Source organism: Balaenoptera physalus (genome assembly GCF_965194825.1).
Source record: "Balaenoptera physalus genome assembly, chromosome: 4".
Taxonomy (NCBI): domain Eukaryota; kingdom Metazoa; phylum Chordata; class Mammalia; order Artiodactyla; family Balaenopteridae; genus Balaenoptera; species Balaenoptera physalus.
Genome location: NC_138891.1, coordinates 108513126 through 108529656, shown reverse-complemented (window position 1 = coordinate 108529656; position 16531 = coordinate 108513126). Strand labels below are relative to the sequence as shown.

The 16531-nt window shown below is 39.1% G+C and overlaps 1 protein-coding gene across 4 annotated transcripts in view; it reads left to right on the top strand.

The window, feature by feature from the left end:
• Window positions 1-12567: 12567 nt before the first annotated feature.
• Window positions 12568-16531, top strand: part of CADM2 (cell adhesion molecule 2) — a 1048372-nt gene continuing 1044408 nt past the window's right edge. For all 4 annotated transcript variants that reach the window (XM_082460494.1, XM_082460492.1, XM_082460493.1 and 1 more), the window contains exon 1: window positions 12568-13248. In XM_082460494.1, coding sequence (XP_082316620.1) covers window positions 13188-13248 — 61 coding nt within the window. In that variant the 5' untranslated portion in view covers window positions 12568-13187. The remainder of the gene's footprint in view (window positions 13249-16531) is intronic.

Here is a 16531-nt window from a genome sequence, read left to right as displayed (position 1 = left end):
ATGAGTTATTTCCAGGTCATTCTGGGAAGGCCATAGTCAAGATTTATGACATCCTCCCTCCTTTACTCACTCAACGCCAAACCTCCACTCTGGTCTCTACAGCATGAAAAAATGAGTTCTGTGAAAAAAGTTTTGCCAGGGCTAAACTGTTCTAGATGTGAAGGAGAAACTTCTGTTCTACATTTGGTGAGCTTGGGTCCTGTGTTTTGAAATATTATGTCCTCTTTGGACTCTATAAAAGTAAGGCACATCATAGACTTGGCATTAAGATAGTACAACTCCAAAGGCTCTAAGACGCACATTCATTTCCAAGAGAGATAGTTCTGGTTATAGCTATTGAAGGAATAAAACTCAGGTATTAAGATCCATCTAATACCTGAGATTGAATAAAATATAAAGGGGAGATTGACATTTTACATTAATTTATTTGAAATATAGTATTGCAAGGACAAAGATAATTTTATTTTGGACTTCAGTTTCTCTGAGTTTTAGCATTTTAGGTCTTTAATTTGTGAGAGGATTTAATCTTCAAGATTTTAATTTTCCTTTGGAAATTCATAATAGAGAAATTATATTCAAATTTGGGTCATCTCTTTGTTGCTGCATTTTATTGCAGTAGCTATGTATTTTGTTTTTGGCATATGCTGCCTTCAATTTCATGGTAGGGCTTAGATGGGCTATATTGGACTAAGTGAATGTACAATATTTGCAGTGGGAAATAGAATAAGGAATGGCTATTTAGTCTTAATATAGTGAAGATTTGGAGTTGATCCAATTAATGTGTTTTTATCTACTTGCATCCTTCGGTGATCCCAGGCAGATAACAAAAGTGTAGTGGTTTCGATTGGGAGCCCGGCATCATAAAGGTGGGAGCAGAATTGTCCTAAGGTACTGTCCATCTTCTCCCCAAAGGAAGATAGCCAGAACCTTGCTTTGCTGTAGATTTAATGGTGCTGCTCAGCTAGTTAAAAGAACAATAGCAATAAAAGCAAACAAAACTGTGTCATATTAGGGTATGACATCAGTGGGAACACAACTTCTCTTAGCCAAGGTTTTCTTCCTGTGTGGGGGCATCAATAACTATGAAACTCTTGGCCTCTGTCTATTTCAATGGAGATGTCATGACTATTTGATGAGTAACTTTTGAAATAATAATTTTGACATAATTAGCTTGTCCCTTTTTCATTTTAGAAGTGAAATTCTCACAAGGAAAAGACATTCCATTTTGCTGAGGATTTTGATTTCAGTGTCATAAATCTAATTTAGGCTGACCACTATTTCTCCCCTTCACCTAAACTTCCCCCCAAGTCCTGTTTTAGAAGGACTAGCCCCTGATACCACAGTGCATTTGATGGCATGGATAAGTCTGTGAAAATCTGGGGTTTAGCCCCCCTTGACTGTGAGACTAACAGAAATGCCCCAATTTATCATTTACCAACTATAAAGCTAATATTCAGACATCTAATGCCTTATTCTTTGTCTTTTTATCAAAATTTTCAGAACCCAAGTTGCGATAAAAAGTATTATTTGTTAGTTCCCTTTAAAAATGCAAATAAACTTTTATAATACAAGACATTGTTAAGTTTAGGTTGCTAAAAATCACCTCTAATTTGACAGTTCTTTCTATATGTAAACCAAGCAGAAAAGGCAACTTTAGCTGTGGGCTGTTTCTTCCAAAACACATGGTAGCTGTGAGCAAAATTCACTCTCATTTAAATCAGTGTACCTCAGAATCTAGGGAATTATGCAGACATGGAAAAAATATTAGTCCATATTTAAGTAGATACAAATAATTCTGATTTTAGATACTAACTTATACTGACACTGGTACTGTTTTTATTCATGTTGAACAAAGAAAGGTAGCCACTTTCATGGAGGAAGTATTGGTTAGAAATACCAAATTAGAATTTTTGGTTGAATATGTTATCTGCAAGTTGTTTATGTAATTATGTAAGGCATAGAGTTTTTTACTGTTATTGAATGGTGTTTTGGAAAGTCCAAAGAAGGAGTGTGAAACATTTTTTTAAATTTTTTCTTTTTAAATGATGCGAAGTGGAATATGCGGTAAGGATAAAATCCCTCTAGGGTTTTTGGAATGCAGACCAGTAATGAAAGCATGGAGCTTAGTTTATGAGTTAGAAGGATAATATGTACCATAGAAATAATAGGAGCACAAGTGGGAAAATGAAAAATATAGAAGCCTTGTGTGCCTAAGGAAAGGCATTGACATTTTCAAATGATATTTGATAATGCCATTTCTGTAAATATGTTTTAAGTACAGAAACCTTTTGCATGAGAAACCTGTGGAAAGTTTTTCTTGGGAAGTCTTTAGAGACAACTAAGAAATCTTTAAAAAATAATGCTGATTTTCACTTTATGGTATGGATATCCAAATATTCTAATGTATGCTGAGGCAAAATATCACTTTGTGTTCAAGTAACTTCTACACTTTTCCATCTTTTTCTTATTCTCCAACAGGACTCAAGTTTTTATTTTTTATTTTTGGGGTATGAATCTGACCATGGTGCTAAATTCTTTCCCAGTAGGACTTCCGCATTATGGACTCTGTACATGGAACAAAGCATATTTTGTAGTAACAATCTTATATCTCTCTTTTCTTGTGGTTGATAAAGGACAAAAAAAATTAACGGAGATTCCCAAGGTTTAAAGTTAAATTGGTCTGGCATTTACTTCCTTTGTAACTTGATTAAGTTATTTAAACTTTCTGAGTTCAGATGTATCATTTATGAAATGATAGTCATACTGATATATTTTAAAGGGTTGTTAAGGATTATATCTGGCATCTCACATAAAATGTATGTCAAAAAATATTGGATCTCTTTCTCCTGCCCCATAATCCTTTACTGAAAAAACAGTGTCTAATTCATTACCAACTTGTAGAGTTCTAGATGACTTCATTCTTATGATACCATTTGCTAAGACAGTCAATCATATAAACTTGATTATCGTAAGTGGGACATTTTTAGACAATACTTTTTAAAACTGTCTAAATGTATTGGTGTAAGATACCAATGTGAACTTTCAATTTCCAGGTGGATTTCACATAATAGAGACATTTTTGGAGATAAGTAATTTACCATTTTTGCCAAAACTATCCAGTGAGTATCAAAATACCTGATGAAACTGTGAGAAAGATGCTGTGGAAATATACTATCTTTAACTTTTGGCTGTGCATCAAGAACCATTTTGCACTATTCTCTTTCTATTTAAAAAGCTCTGTGACCTTAGACAAGTCATTAATCTCTTTATGTGTAATTTGTAATATATTGTATCTTTTTATTCCATAAAAGTGGTTGGTTAAAATAACCTGTGTACATTTATTTAGCTCAAACACAGAACAAAATGAAATAGCCACAATAAATATTTAAGCATAGATCTGGAATTTCCTACATCTCAAACCCTGTTTTCCTCATTCTGGGCAGTGGTACCTAATGCCTCCACCTGAGCGCTCAGGATCACCCAAATTCTGAAAAGAATATTTTTCCTCACTCTGAGCAAGAAGCAAACTGGGAATCCATAGATGAAATTTATTTGGTTCATTATCGAGTTCTCACGCTTTTGTCTTGAACTTGGGATTTTTTTCTAAGCATTGTGTTCTCAAATTTCTATTTTCATGTTGCTCAGAACTTCTTTTTGGGTCTTCAAGTTTGCATTTCATTTTCTCTGATACTGGTTTTAGAATCCTGGTCATCCTACACTTTTGCCTATATAATACCATAGACATAGTATATATCTGCCTGCCTTCCTGAACTGATTTTTTTTTTTTCCTGCAAGAAATGCCACACAATATAGAGAGCTTTCAAGTTAGCTCCATTTTACCTAACTCTTAACTCTAAATTGCTGTTCATATCCTTAAAATTAATCATCTCTTTCTGTAGTACCAAATAGTATAAGTAGTATAGTTCATGAATAGGATTCACATGATGTGTGTGTGGGGGGGGGTGGGAGGAGGGGATATGTGGTAAAGACTTAGATAATGGACTTAAGAGCACATCCAATGTGATATTGAGTTGGGTCAAGCTGATCTGATCTTAGAAGCCTAAACTAGAATTTAGGATGACCTTGACAAATTAGAGAAGTCATCCATCAAAAACAGTGTGAAATTTAATAGTGACAAGTGCAGAGTGGTACATAGGGGAAATCAACTAAGGACACATGCAAGAGGCACAGGAGTAACTCTAAGCAATTCTGAAAAAAACTTGTGGAAACTATAGGGGAGAAAAGCTGGAAATTAATCAGCATTAAACTGTTGTTAATTTTCAAGAGCTGAAATGACACTTAGATACACAGTATTATGAGCTATCATAGCAAAGCAGAGAAGTAATCTTTTGGCTCTGTAAAATCTGAGGATAATCCTCTTCTAAATTTTGCCAGTAGTGAGAACTATATTACTGAAATATGTTTATTTGTTCTCATAACTATTTACTGAGACCCTACTGTTTAGAGTGTGAAATGCTACAGACTATTATTTGATACTTCCTTCTAATTACCATAGGCAAGAAAACAACATCCTTGTAAAGGTAAATGTCTCCTGTATCACATTCTATAATTTTATTGTATTCTGTATTGGACATATGTTACATTTTGTCTGTCCTGCATCTCTTTATTTTAGGAATTGTCCTCTCCATTTTGTTGGGATTGTTTAATTAGTCACACATTCACACCTTCACTGTCACTGCACAATCAGGAAGAGTGAGTGACTGAAGGATGGGCATGTAATCAAAGATGGGCTGTTACCAAGTCATACAGGGCTCTTGTCAGGGTTATGAATAAAGAGCTCTTCTCTTTTCTCTGGAACCCTTCAATAAAATTACGGGATAAACCTAGGAATATGTTGACCCTCTTGGCTTCACTGTGTGGAAAATCAGCTTAAGCTTTAATTAATATTAAGGAAAAAAGAGTTCAGCCTTGGATAAAACGAAACACAATTCTAACGATATCACTTAAGCATTTGGATCAAAGTAGACTGAAATAACCCCCAACCATGGACTTTTAAGTTAAATTAACTAGTAGTTTATTGTTGTTTTGCTTTTCGTTTAAGCCAATTTGATTTGGATCTATGTCACTTGCAACCAGAGTTCAGACTAATACCTATTCATCCTTGATTATCTTAGTAGAGACATAATGTAAGATAATCCTCTGGTTATGAGCTTCTCCCCATCTCTTCACCACCAAAAGAATGGATGGTTTTACTATCAATGTTATGGGAAAGAGGCAGATCTATAGCAAAATAAACAAAATATATTAGGAAGGACCTTGGCATATCTGAGAGGTTAATCTTATTTACTTTGGATTTGAATGTCTGGGCTCTAGACCTAGAGCTGTGAAAATATCATAGTGGTGATAATGAATGCCAACATGATATTTATCAAATGAAAAGTGTGATGGTTAATTTTATGTGTCAACTTGCCTGGGACACAGGGTACTGAGATATTTGGGTAAATATTATTTCTGGGTATGACTGGAATGGTGTTTTGGGGTGAGATTAACATTTTAATCAGCAGATTGAGTAAAGTAGATTCCCCTCTGTGATGGTTAATTTTGTATGTCAACTTGACAAGCCATGGGGTGCCCAGATTAAATATTATGTCTGGGTATGTCTATGATGGTGTTTCCAGATGAGATTAGCATTTGAATCAATGGATTCTGTAAAGTAGACAGCCCTCCCCAATGTGGGCAGGCATTGTCCAATCCCTTGAGGGCCTAAAGAGAACAAAAAGCAGAAGAGGGGAGACTACTTCCTCTTTCTGCCTGCCTGATTGAGCTGAGACAACTGTCTTTTCCTGTCTTTGGACTGGGATTAATACCATCAGCTCCTCAGTTCCCAGGCCTTCAGACTTGAACTGGAATTATATCACTGGTTTTCCTTAGTCTCCAGCTTGCAGAGAGCATATTGTGGGACTTTTCATCCTCCATAATTGCATAATAAGTCAGTCTCTGTCTGTCTGTCTGTCTCAGAAGAATCCTAATACACTCTCCTACATGTAGGTGGACATCATCAATTGTGTTGAAAGCCTGAATAGAACACAAGTTAGAGTAAGAAAGAATTTTCTCTCTCTGTCTGACTGTTTTCAATCTGGACATTAGCCTTTTCCTGCCTCCTGGGCTTGGGTTGGAACTTAACACCATTGGCTCTCCTGCTTTAGGCCTTTGGTCTCAGACTGGAACTCTACCCTCAGATCTTCTGGGTCTCCAGCTTGCTGACTGCAGATCTTGGGACTTATTTGCCTTAACTGCATGAGCCAATTCCTTACAATAAATCAATATCTATATCTATCTATTCTATTCTATTCTATTGATTCTATTTCTCTGGAGAGCCTATACTAATACAAATTTTGGTAGCAAGGACAGCACTGTCCAGTAGAACTTTCTGTGATGATGGAAATGTTGTCAACCTGTGTTGTCCAATAGAGTAGTCACTAGTCACATGTGGCTATTGAGTACTTACAATGTGAGTAGTATGACTAAGATGCATAGTTTAAAATTTTATCTTATTTTACTTAATTTAAACTTAAATAGTCATAAAGTGTTAGTGTCAACAGCTCTAGGAATAAGCCGTAGTTTTAAAGCCATGCTATTCTTTGTATTTTACTTTCCAAACTTATTTCCTTCTATTCTACCCTGTCCTTTTAGTATTTGTTTGTTTGCTACTTCAAGATGCCTTATTATTCTGATTATTTTTATTTTATTAAGGAACAAATTAGATGTTCCCTAGAGATGTAGATCAACTTGGTTGTTCAATCATTGGAATTATAAGCTAGCTTAATGTATCCTGGATTCACCAGGAATCAAGTAGTATCGTAGAGTTCTTCACAATTCTTTATCTCAGCTATTTAGTATCCAACATAGCTCCTTTTATTTGGTCAATCTGGATCAAAAACTGGGTCCTCAGTTGGTTTCCGTATTGTTAGTCTGACCTGGCTCATTCCATAGAACTATGTAATATTCCTAACATAAATTATATTAAATACTAGTACAAATACTAAGAACCTTCTCAAACAAGGGACTACAAAGATGACTAAAAAACAGTTGTGTACACTTTAATAGGTAGACTGTAATCATTTCTATCTATTTATTCCAAACATTTTGCTGTTGAAAAAAATCAGGGATAGTTAACAATGGTGAACAGTGGTTATGTATAGGGAGTAAACTCACTAAAGTAACTTCCACTGGGTGTCTGTTTTATTTATTTTATTTTATTTATTCCTGCATAGTTTGTATTTTCTCAACTTATATGTATTTCTTTTGTAAATAAAATCAAAATCTAATTTTTTATAAGTGCTGAATTTTTAGTTTGAATGGTTGCATTTAATAATACCTAGAATTATTTATTAAAGAAAATAATGCCTAAAAAAGATATACAAAGAGGGAAGATAACTGAATCTGTCTTTATACAAGTTAAACCAGAAGGTAGTCAGCTTTGCATGGATGCACTAATTCCCTCAGCAAATATATGTTGAATGATTAATATATTTCAGCTCTTTTCCAGTTGCTGAAAATTCAGTCAACAAGTCGAAGTCCCTGCATTTTTGCAGCTTACATTCTAGTTGGGGAGAAAACAAATATACAAGTAAACAAGTGAATTAAATAGTATATAAGTTCAAGTTTATAAAGGTCATAAAAAAAAGGTAGCTGTATAAAGAGTGACTAGATGGATTGGGGGTGGAGAAGCAGAGGAGAGTCAGTAAATGACTCTGGGAATGGCACATTTGAGCAGACTCCTTGGTAAAGTAAGGAAATGACTTACACGCTGATCTTGGAAAAGGAGCGTTCCAAATATTAAACACTCCACATACAAAAACAGTGCAGCAGGTATGAAATTGACTTGAATGAATACAGAGTCATTTTCTTCAGAGAGTTTTTTGTTTATTTTGTTTTGTTTTTTAATAGAGCCCATTTTCAATATCAGTGTCCAAGAGTTGGGCGTTATCTCCAGAATATTTCCACTTACCTTTGGTCATTTGCAAAACTACTATTTTTTATATTAGCTAATATTAAACTCTAGGATCATACAATCTTATATAAAGTAGGATGAATGTTTGCTTGTTTGCGGGGAAATGGAGGAAAAGGAATTATCCCCTTTGACGAGTTTAGGAAAGTGCGATGGCCACATATCTTAGATCATTTAGATTCAATCATTGTAGAGATAGAATTTATAATACCTAACATCACAAGGTCATTTTTACTCTATATATTGTAACTGCATATATTAAAATGAGAGAATGTATAGATGTTTGTCATATTGCCACTTGGTTTATTCATGTAAAAATGAAGAAACAGCTAATCTTGAGATTGTAAATTTCTGAATATCTGTGAATTTCTTTTCAACATTTATATACCATCATCAATATAAGTTAAAATTCTAGCTATAAGGTATTTGAGATGGGGTGGGGTAAAATAATAGGTCGTAACTCTGAAGGACATTGAATGTTTTGTAAGCAGTAGCAAAATGCTAAGTTAAAAATGTATATAAAGGCAGTTAATATTGCTATATACTATCATATGTATGATATACACACACACACACATATATATAAATAATACTATATACTATGTATTATACTAAATATAATATATACCAAACCCAAGGATTCTTAACATCTCTGCAACACAGGCAGCTGACCTCATATTTAAAATACTGGTGAGCATGGTGAATGACAATCAATGCTTCCAGTACTCAGTAAAGCCAATTTTCTTTCACAGTGGTCTACATTTTCACCAGGCCATGAAATTTCTTTTTCTAGGTCAATTTACTGCAAGAGTCAATTTACTATGAGAGTCAATTTAGCATGGATTTTTAGATTTTTAGTCCTGGGTATCTATAATGAGTGTATATTTCAAGTGTTTAGATATTTCACTTAAATTTAATATTTTAAAAGAGAAATATAAATATTTCTATTAATCATGTGAAATCCTACTAAATTTATCCATAGTTGGAAAATATTGACACAATAATTTTCCCATTCTTATTTCAAAAAGTTTTGTCACAATTAAAACTGGTTTTAAAATTGTTATTTTTTTTTCAGCTTTGAGGTATAATTGACAAATTTGTAATATATTTAAAGTGATGATTTAATATATGTATATATTGTGAAAAGATTTTCCCTATCTAGTTAATGATCACATCCATCACCTTAAAACTGTTGACAATGTACTTTGCTCCTAGTTGAATAAAAAAGGCATAAACATCACATTCATGATAAGTACCAATTATTTCAGATTGTTGAAAAAAATCATAAAGTACAAACTAACTGTGGTCTCCTCTGTGAAATGTATCTTAAAAGAACTATAATATCTAGGGTACTACTGCAGGAGAATGAGGCTGTCATCCTATTGTGTGGACAGTACAAGCAAAGAGAACCATCATTCCCAAGGCAGGAAAAAAGTATGTGCTATCTTTATGTGACTTGTAAAATGAGTATTAAGTGAATGACTTACATTTAAAACATTAATTTACCTTCATTTAAAAATTTACTTTAAAATATGAAATATTGAACAATATTTTGCCATGAGGAGAAGGAGAATACAAGGCTTAATGATAAAAAAAAGTAAAGAAAATATTCCAAACAGGTTTAATATTTTAGACTCTTGCATATAGGGATTCATGGATAGATGCCATCTTTTGGCAATTTATAAAATTAATTCATTGCCTGATGGTTCATAAGAGGTCAGTTAATTTGTACATTTACTGAGACACTGATAATATATGTAGACAATAATAGCCTTAAAACTATGAAATGAAGATATTTAAAGATATTTAATTGCATTCTAAGAAATGTTTCAAGTTTAGAAATGAATTTATTCATACAATGACAACTCTAGAACATATTGACTCGTCTCATTTTAAAACACTGAAAGATCTTACAACCATTGGGCATTTGACATTTTTTAAGTTAATTGATTAATAGCATTTAAGAATAGACTGTTTACAAAGTAGAGCATTATCTATTCTTTGTACTTGAAGATAACATTATTTATCCAAATGGCCAGAGCTCATGTTTTGAGTGTTTCCCCCCCCCAGGACTGAAATAAATGCAAACTCACTTCCAGTCCCCTGGGTGTGTGGGCTAAAGAGAGCTCTTAATCACATTAAAGTTTATGACTCTCATCACAATCAAACTTGCAGCCATTCTTAAACTATCTAATTAAATTAATCAATTTGTTCTATGGTTTACAAGAAGAGTTACTTTTGTGTTATGATGGCAGGGAGACTCCTGGGGTTCCTGAAAATAACAATTTCACAAAAATCCTCAGGGCTTTTTAGTCTCCTCCATTTCATAGAACACCCACGAAATTCTCCCTGGGGTTGAGAGTGCAGTAAAGCACTGTTAAAAACTAGAACGTCTCAATCTTGGTGTACATATAAATCACCCTGGAATCTTTAATCTTACTCTGTCGTTATGGGGTAGGGCCTGAGATTCTGCAGTTCTAACAAGTTCCCAGGTGATGGTGGTGATGCTGGTCTGAGATCACATACAGCATAGTAAACCTATAGACTATTTCAGTATAGAAATCCTAACTGCTCTGGTAGTTATCAACAAGAACAAAAACACAATTTGCTTCTGAGTATTGATCACAAATGTTGAGATACTCACGTTCAAATGTTCAGTGGGGCATTTTCTTGAACATAACAATCTTAGAGTAATAAATTTTTTTTTTTTTTAGCTCTGTGAGACTTTAGAAGTCATCAAATACAGCTTCCTCATACTATAGTTGAGGAAATTGAGGGTCAGGGAAGTTAAGTATATGCCCAAGGTCATACAGCTGGCAGCAGGATGTGCACTAGAACCCAGGAACCCTAACTACTGTGTCGATAAAGAAACCCTAACTTCTTTGGCATTTCCATTTTTATTTATACTCCCTGACGCAAAACCTAAGCCTGAGTCAATAATGATTAGAATTTCACCTTCTGATGCTCACAATAGTTTAAATGATAGCAGTATCCTTGGACTTAGGTTCCTAACAGCTAAAACTCACAGTAGGCAACTCTCTGCTACAATAACAAGAGTATTCACATATCCTCTTTCTTGCAGTTTTGTTATGGACAAGTGGCTTCTTAATTTTGAGAACCTGGGGAGAAAGGTGGAGAGAGAAATGAATGGGTCATTAGTTAAAAGGCAAGGGTTGAAGTTGTAAAAGGTTGTGGCAAAGTAAGCAACAAATGAGAAAGAGCTAAGGGCCTCAGTATTGATCCTGCCTCTCATCTTTCCCTCTGTCTCCTTGCTTGCAGGTTTCTATTGTGCAGTCGCTCAAACAAAGTGGACTTTATTTATGGTGTGACTGATTTAACACTACCGAACTAGTCCATCATCTGCTAATTTGGTCCAATTAAAAACTGGTCATAGGGAAAAGCCTGGGAATTAAGCTCGTTTGGAAACACAACTTCTGATTAATTTATGTCCTGTTCATTTATATCTCCTCTTCTAAAGGGCACATTCAGGGTGCTGATTTATAGAGATGGTTCTTTCCAGATTCCTGAATTTCTTTCCATGATCACCTTTGGTTGAGTCCTTGAAGAAAGCACAGTTATGCTTTTTCTCCCTTCCTTATGGTTGCTGTTAAGACATTTATGGAGGATTGCCCAAGATTTCTTGCTATGCCGAATTTGAAGAATCCCACTAAACAGCTTAAAGCCGCCATTTATAAAGCATTTACACATTGCTTGGCCCTGTACTAACAGGTTTGCATTCTCACTTAATCCTTACAACTCCAAGAGTTAAGTACTATTATTATCCCTATTTTGCAGTTGAGGAGGCTTCAGATTTAAACGTTCAAGTAAAATCATCAAACACTGTGAAGCAAGAAGTGACAGCTATGGGATTTGAACCTGGATCTACCTGATCTCAGTACTGACCGATGTGATACTGTCACCTGCTAGGCTCTACTGAAATTTATGTCTAGATTAAGTCAAATTCTCAAGAACAGCAACAACAAATTAATTTCCTCCACCCCTAACTCTCTTCCTCCGTCACACAAGTTCTTGTAGGCAGGTAGGTGTTCTGCTCCCTATACTTAGCCTCTCCCACGCCCTCTGCAATCTTTCCCTTTTGCTTCTGGGAGCTTCAGAGAATGCTACTGCAGCTGGTGAGTGGGCAGGTGCAGCCACCATCTGCTCTAGGAGTCCAAATGCGCACAAGAATTTCGCACCCAGACCTGGCCCAGCCACCACGGGTTCCAGAACCTGCTGGGGACACGGCTAACCCCGCCCCCTCGCGGTGACGATTGGCTAAACCCTTCCCGAAGGCTAGGCACTGATTAATGGAGGTGCTATCTCCTCAGAAAGTTAGGGCGAGACTCTCTAAGGAGGTGAGAACAGCCGGGGGTGTGTGAATGGGGGATTCAGTTCTTCCTGCCCGAAGGGTCCTTGAGAAGCCTGTTTGTTTTTCCCGGCGCCTGTCTCCACCCATCCCTTTCTCTCATTGGCCAGGCCTGGTGGGCGGGTATGTTTCCATTGGCCGGGGGGCGGTGTCTGTCCCTGGCCAGGGTGGGGGCGGGGCCTCCACCGCGCTGAGCTTGCCCTTGTGTCTGGTGCTCTGTAGAGCTGCCGCCGCCGCCGCCGCCGCCGCCGCCGTCGCCGCCACCGCTGCCACTGCTGCTGCTGCAGCCGAAGCATCCGGGAGCCACCGCCGCCGCCGCTGCCGCCGCTACCGCCTCTAGCGCCGCTTCCACCTCCACTCCCAGGACCCCGAGACACCCCTAGCGCGAGCGGCGGCTGCTGCTTGCTTGCTCCCCCTCTTCCCCGCCTCTCCCTTCCGTGACCTACCCACTCCTTGCAACCCTCGTCCGCCCCTTCTCCGACACCCCGGCATCCCTGCACCACCTTCTCGGACAGCCCCGGCGGGTGCTGGGACTTGCTGCGCGCGCGGAGAGGAAGGCAAGCTCCGAACCCGTGCCTGGCAGACGGACTGTCGCGGCTGCACCACCATCAGGAGGAGGAGGAGAAGAAACTATTTTGCCCACCGAAACCCCATTCTGCGGGTGCTTCGCCGTTGCCGCTTCTGCTGCTGCTGATCAGCGTCCGCGTGTTCGAACACCGCAGCGGCGAGGACCCTGGGTCCAGAGGGCTCCGCGAGGAAGGCACCGGCGGAGCCCCGCACTCTGGTGCCCCGCTCACCAGCATCTCTTTGCCCCCCTCGTTCCATTCCGAACCCTCTACAGAAGGGACCATGAATTGGAAACGCAGCGCCGTTCTCCGCTTTTACAGTGTCTGCGGGCTCCTGCTACAAGGTAATCCCCGCCCCGCCGCGGGGAGCATCAACTTCATGCCCATTCCCCATCATCCTCACTCCACCCCATATTTCCACTCTCCCCCTTACAGTTCCCCAGTCCCCGGCGATTTCCACCCCCTCCCCCTACACCCCGGTGCGGCAGGGGCCAGTGGCAGTTTGCTCCAGCCCCTCGAATCTCTAGCGCTGTCTCAACCCTGCTCTCTCGGCAGTCAGCCCCTTACGCGCACCTTTCGCCTTTTCATTCACCTGAGCTTCCTACATCTCTCACTCTCCATCATCGCCAGCAACCCCCCCCCACACACACACACTCCCACGCCTTTTGGCTGGCAACTTGTGCCTTCTCTGAACATTCCACCCTCCCACCAACCCCCACCAGCCACCTCCCACATCACGCTCCTGACCGACCCTCTCCATCTCTTGTCATCTCTTTAACCTCCCCTTCGGGTCGCCTTTCTCTTTCCCCTTCCTCCCACCATCATCATATCCGTGTGCCTTTAAAAAGTGTGTGAGAGCCTGGGAGCGAGCTACCGAGACGGCGAGAACAGCAGCAGCGGCAGCACTGTGTGCATTGCAATAACATCCCCGGGGGAGGCGGGGGGGTGGGGGGGAATGTGCTGTGAGACGTGTCATTCACCTAGGAAGAGAGAGGAGACTGTCTGAGGTTAAAAGAGAGAGAGAGAAGGAAGAAAGAAAAAAAAAAAAGAGTAAACGGAAAAAGAAAGAATGCATAAATAAACCAAGAAATAAAAAGAGAGGGCTGGGGAAGGGAAGAATTAAAAGACGAAAAGCCACTTTATAAACAAACTGACTTTTTATTATTCAGTCTGTGTGGTTTTCTTTTTCTTTTTTTCTTAAGACAAGAAACATATGCACCCTAGCAGTTACTTTACTGCTAAGGGATTTTCACTTAGATTCCCTGCCTCTCCATCCGCTCTCTGCCGCTTCTTTTCCGTAATTAATATTATCCTTTCACGTGAAATGTAGGAACCCCTGTGACCGCAGCGGAGGGAAACCGCACAAAACACTGTTATTATGCAAATCACTGGGTTTGGATGCAGACGGGCTTGGGAACTGGGGTACACTTTTCCTCAGACCCTCTCTTTTGAAGGAGGGAGGAGGGGGCTGTGTGCAATGGGAGGACGATGCTGATTATGAAATAAATGGCAATGTATGGAGTAGGAGTGCATAGGAAGAGCACCCTTTGGGTGGTAGTGGAGGCAGAGGCGGCATGCTAGGGCTGAGTGGGCAGGGGCTGTAAGGCGGAAGATTGTTGCTTTGAAGAGAGTGGTGTAGGGATGTGGCTTGAGTGAGAGATACAGGGAGGATGGATGTGAAATTATGGTCCATATGATATTTTTTAAGCTACGTGACTCTTGATTTCTTGATAAACCTTTGCCCACCTCTAACCCCTCTGTCATCATTTGTGTATTTGTAGGAAAGATAAGTTGATCAAATTTATTCGTCCCCGGGTAAAAGGAATCAGAAAGTAAGACACATAGAACCACAGGCGTGCAAAACCCAATCGGCCTTTGGAGGATTTAAATGAGGGCAATGAACCATCTTTCAGCAAGTTCTTGGAATGCATCCTCTCTCCTAGCCTCCTCCGGTAGACCGGGACCGTATATTTTTTATGCATATTTATTAATGTGAAAGAAGGGATAGTGGACAGAATTTTCCTGAATTAACTAACTGAACTTGCAGAGATATTTGTTAGAAAATTTTGTGGTAACTTTGTGTATTTTATGTTTGATGTAAATTTTAGATACGTCATGTGCCAGAATCCCTGAGAAGGCAGACAGCCTGTTCTTCTTGCTTACGCCGCCTGGTCCCATTTCCCACTGCTTATACCGCCACCCTCACGCAAGTAATCCGGTGGCTGACACATTACTTAGGTTTCTAATCCGTCCTGAAACATCCTCCTAGAGACCCCACTTCACCTCTCAGTAACTTGCATTTCTCAGCTCTGCTGTGTGGGTATGTGTCTGTGTGTGTCCGCGCACGCCACGCCGAGTAAGGGGAGTGTGATGTGGGGAAATCAGTTAATTTGGTGATTGCGATGAAAATTCGACACCACTGGATGTGTTTTCCCTGCCATTCTGTGTATGCTGGCCCCGGCACGTCACTGCACACACTACTGGGCTGGTGCGAGAAGATTATTTATTATAGAGCATGTGGGCAATGGACTGCACTTGGGGGTCGCCTCCCCTCTGCCTTCAACATTTCCCTGTGAATTGTCTATTCAGTGCACTGCAAAATAACTCTGCTGGTGCCTCTTTCTCTCTGTCTCTCTCTCTCAGCCTGAAGGAGGATTTACTCTTTCTCTACCCTGAGTGATTCCATCAGCTGCATTCTTTTTTATTAAGGGCATGGGCCTCTTTTATTAAGTATGTAAACCAAGTATTGAAACAGTGCTGCCTTTCACAGCAGACTGGGGGAGAGGGGTGGAAAGTATACCAGAGGAAATGTACCACTGCAACCAGCAGCAGGTCCAAATAAATAAATAAATAAGTGTCCTGTACAGCAGCCAGGGAAAGAGCACCAGCGCAAGGATGTATGTGTACTTCTGAGCACCTTAGATCAGGCCGTATTAATACACCAAAAGAGAGAAGAAGATTTAAAGAAAAAAAAAAACTAGAAGCGGGAGGAGGCACAAAGCCCCATTGGACTGTCTTCTCATGTTTATGGCTGCCTCACATTTATCAAACGCTGCTCCACAGACACATCACACTTTGTTGATATTGTCAGTTCCTGCTCAAACAAATTGCTCATGCCTTCCTGTCTTGGTGTTGGCTGAAAACATTGCTTCAGGGTCCAGGTTTATGTTTCTCCCACTACTCTACTGTTTTATTAGGGCTTGGTTAGATTGTAGAATGAAAGCTTTATTTCCTGGACACAGATTAAATACTTAGCAGGTCTTTCCTTTCTATGCACAAGGAAGGATGGGTGGCGGGGGAACTAGTGAGCAACTGATTTTGGCCGGAGGTAGTCTGCTCTGCCTGTTAGTAGTTATGACTAGGCAAATACTATACGCAGTCTGCAGCTTCTTATTATTAGCGTTATCAACACTATAGTGGTATTTTCACTTAAGTCATACTAATCAATTTATTTATCCTTTGTATTATTATCCCATTTCTTGTGGTATGCATTATTTTAGACAAGAAGACTCATTTGAATACATCTTCCCTGTGGTTTCACTGTGTTTTACCTTGTCAACAATTTTTTACTTTTCCTGGGAAGCAACCTCAATCTTTTGGCTTGTTAATATGTAGAGTGATAAGCCA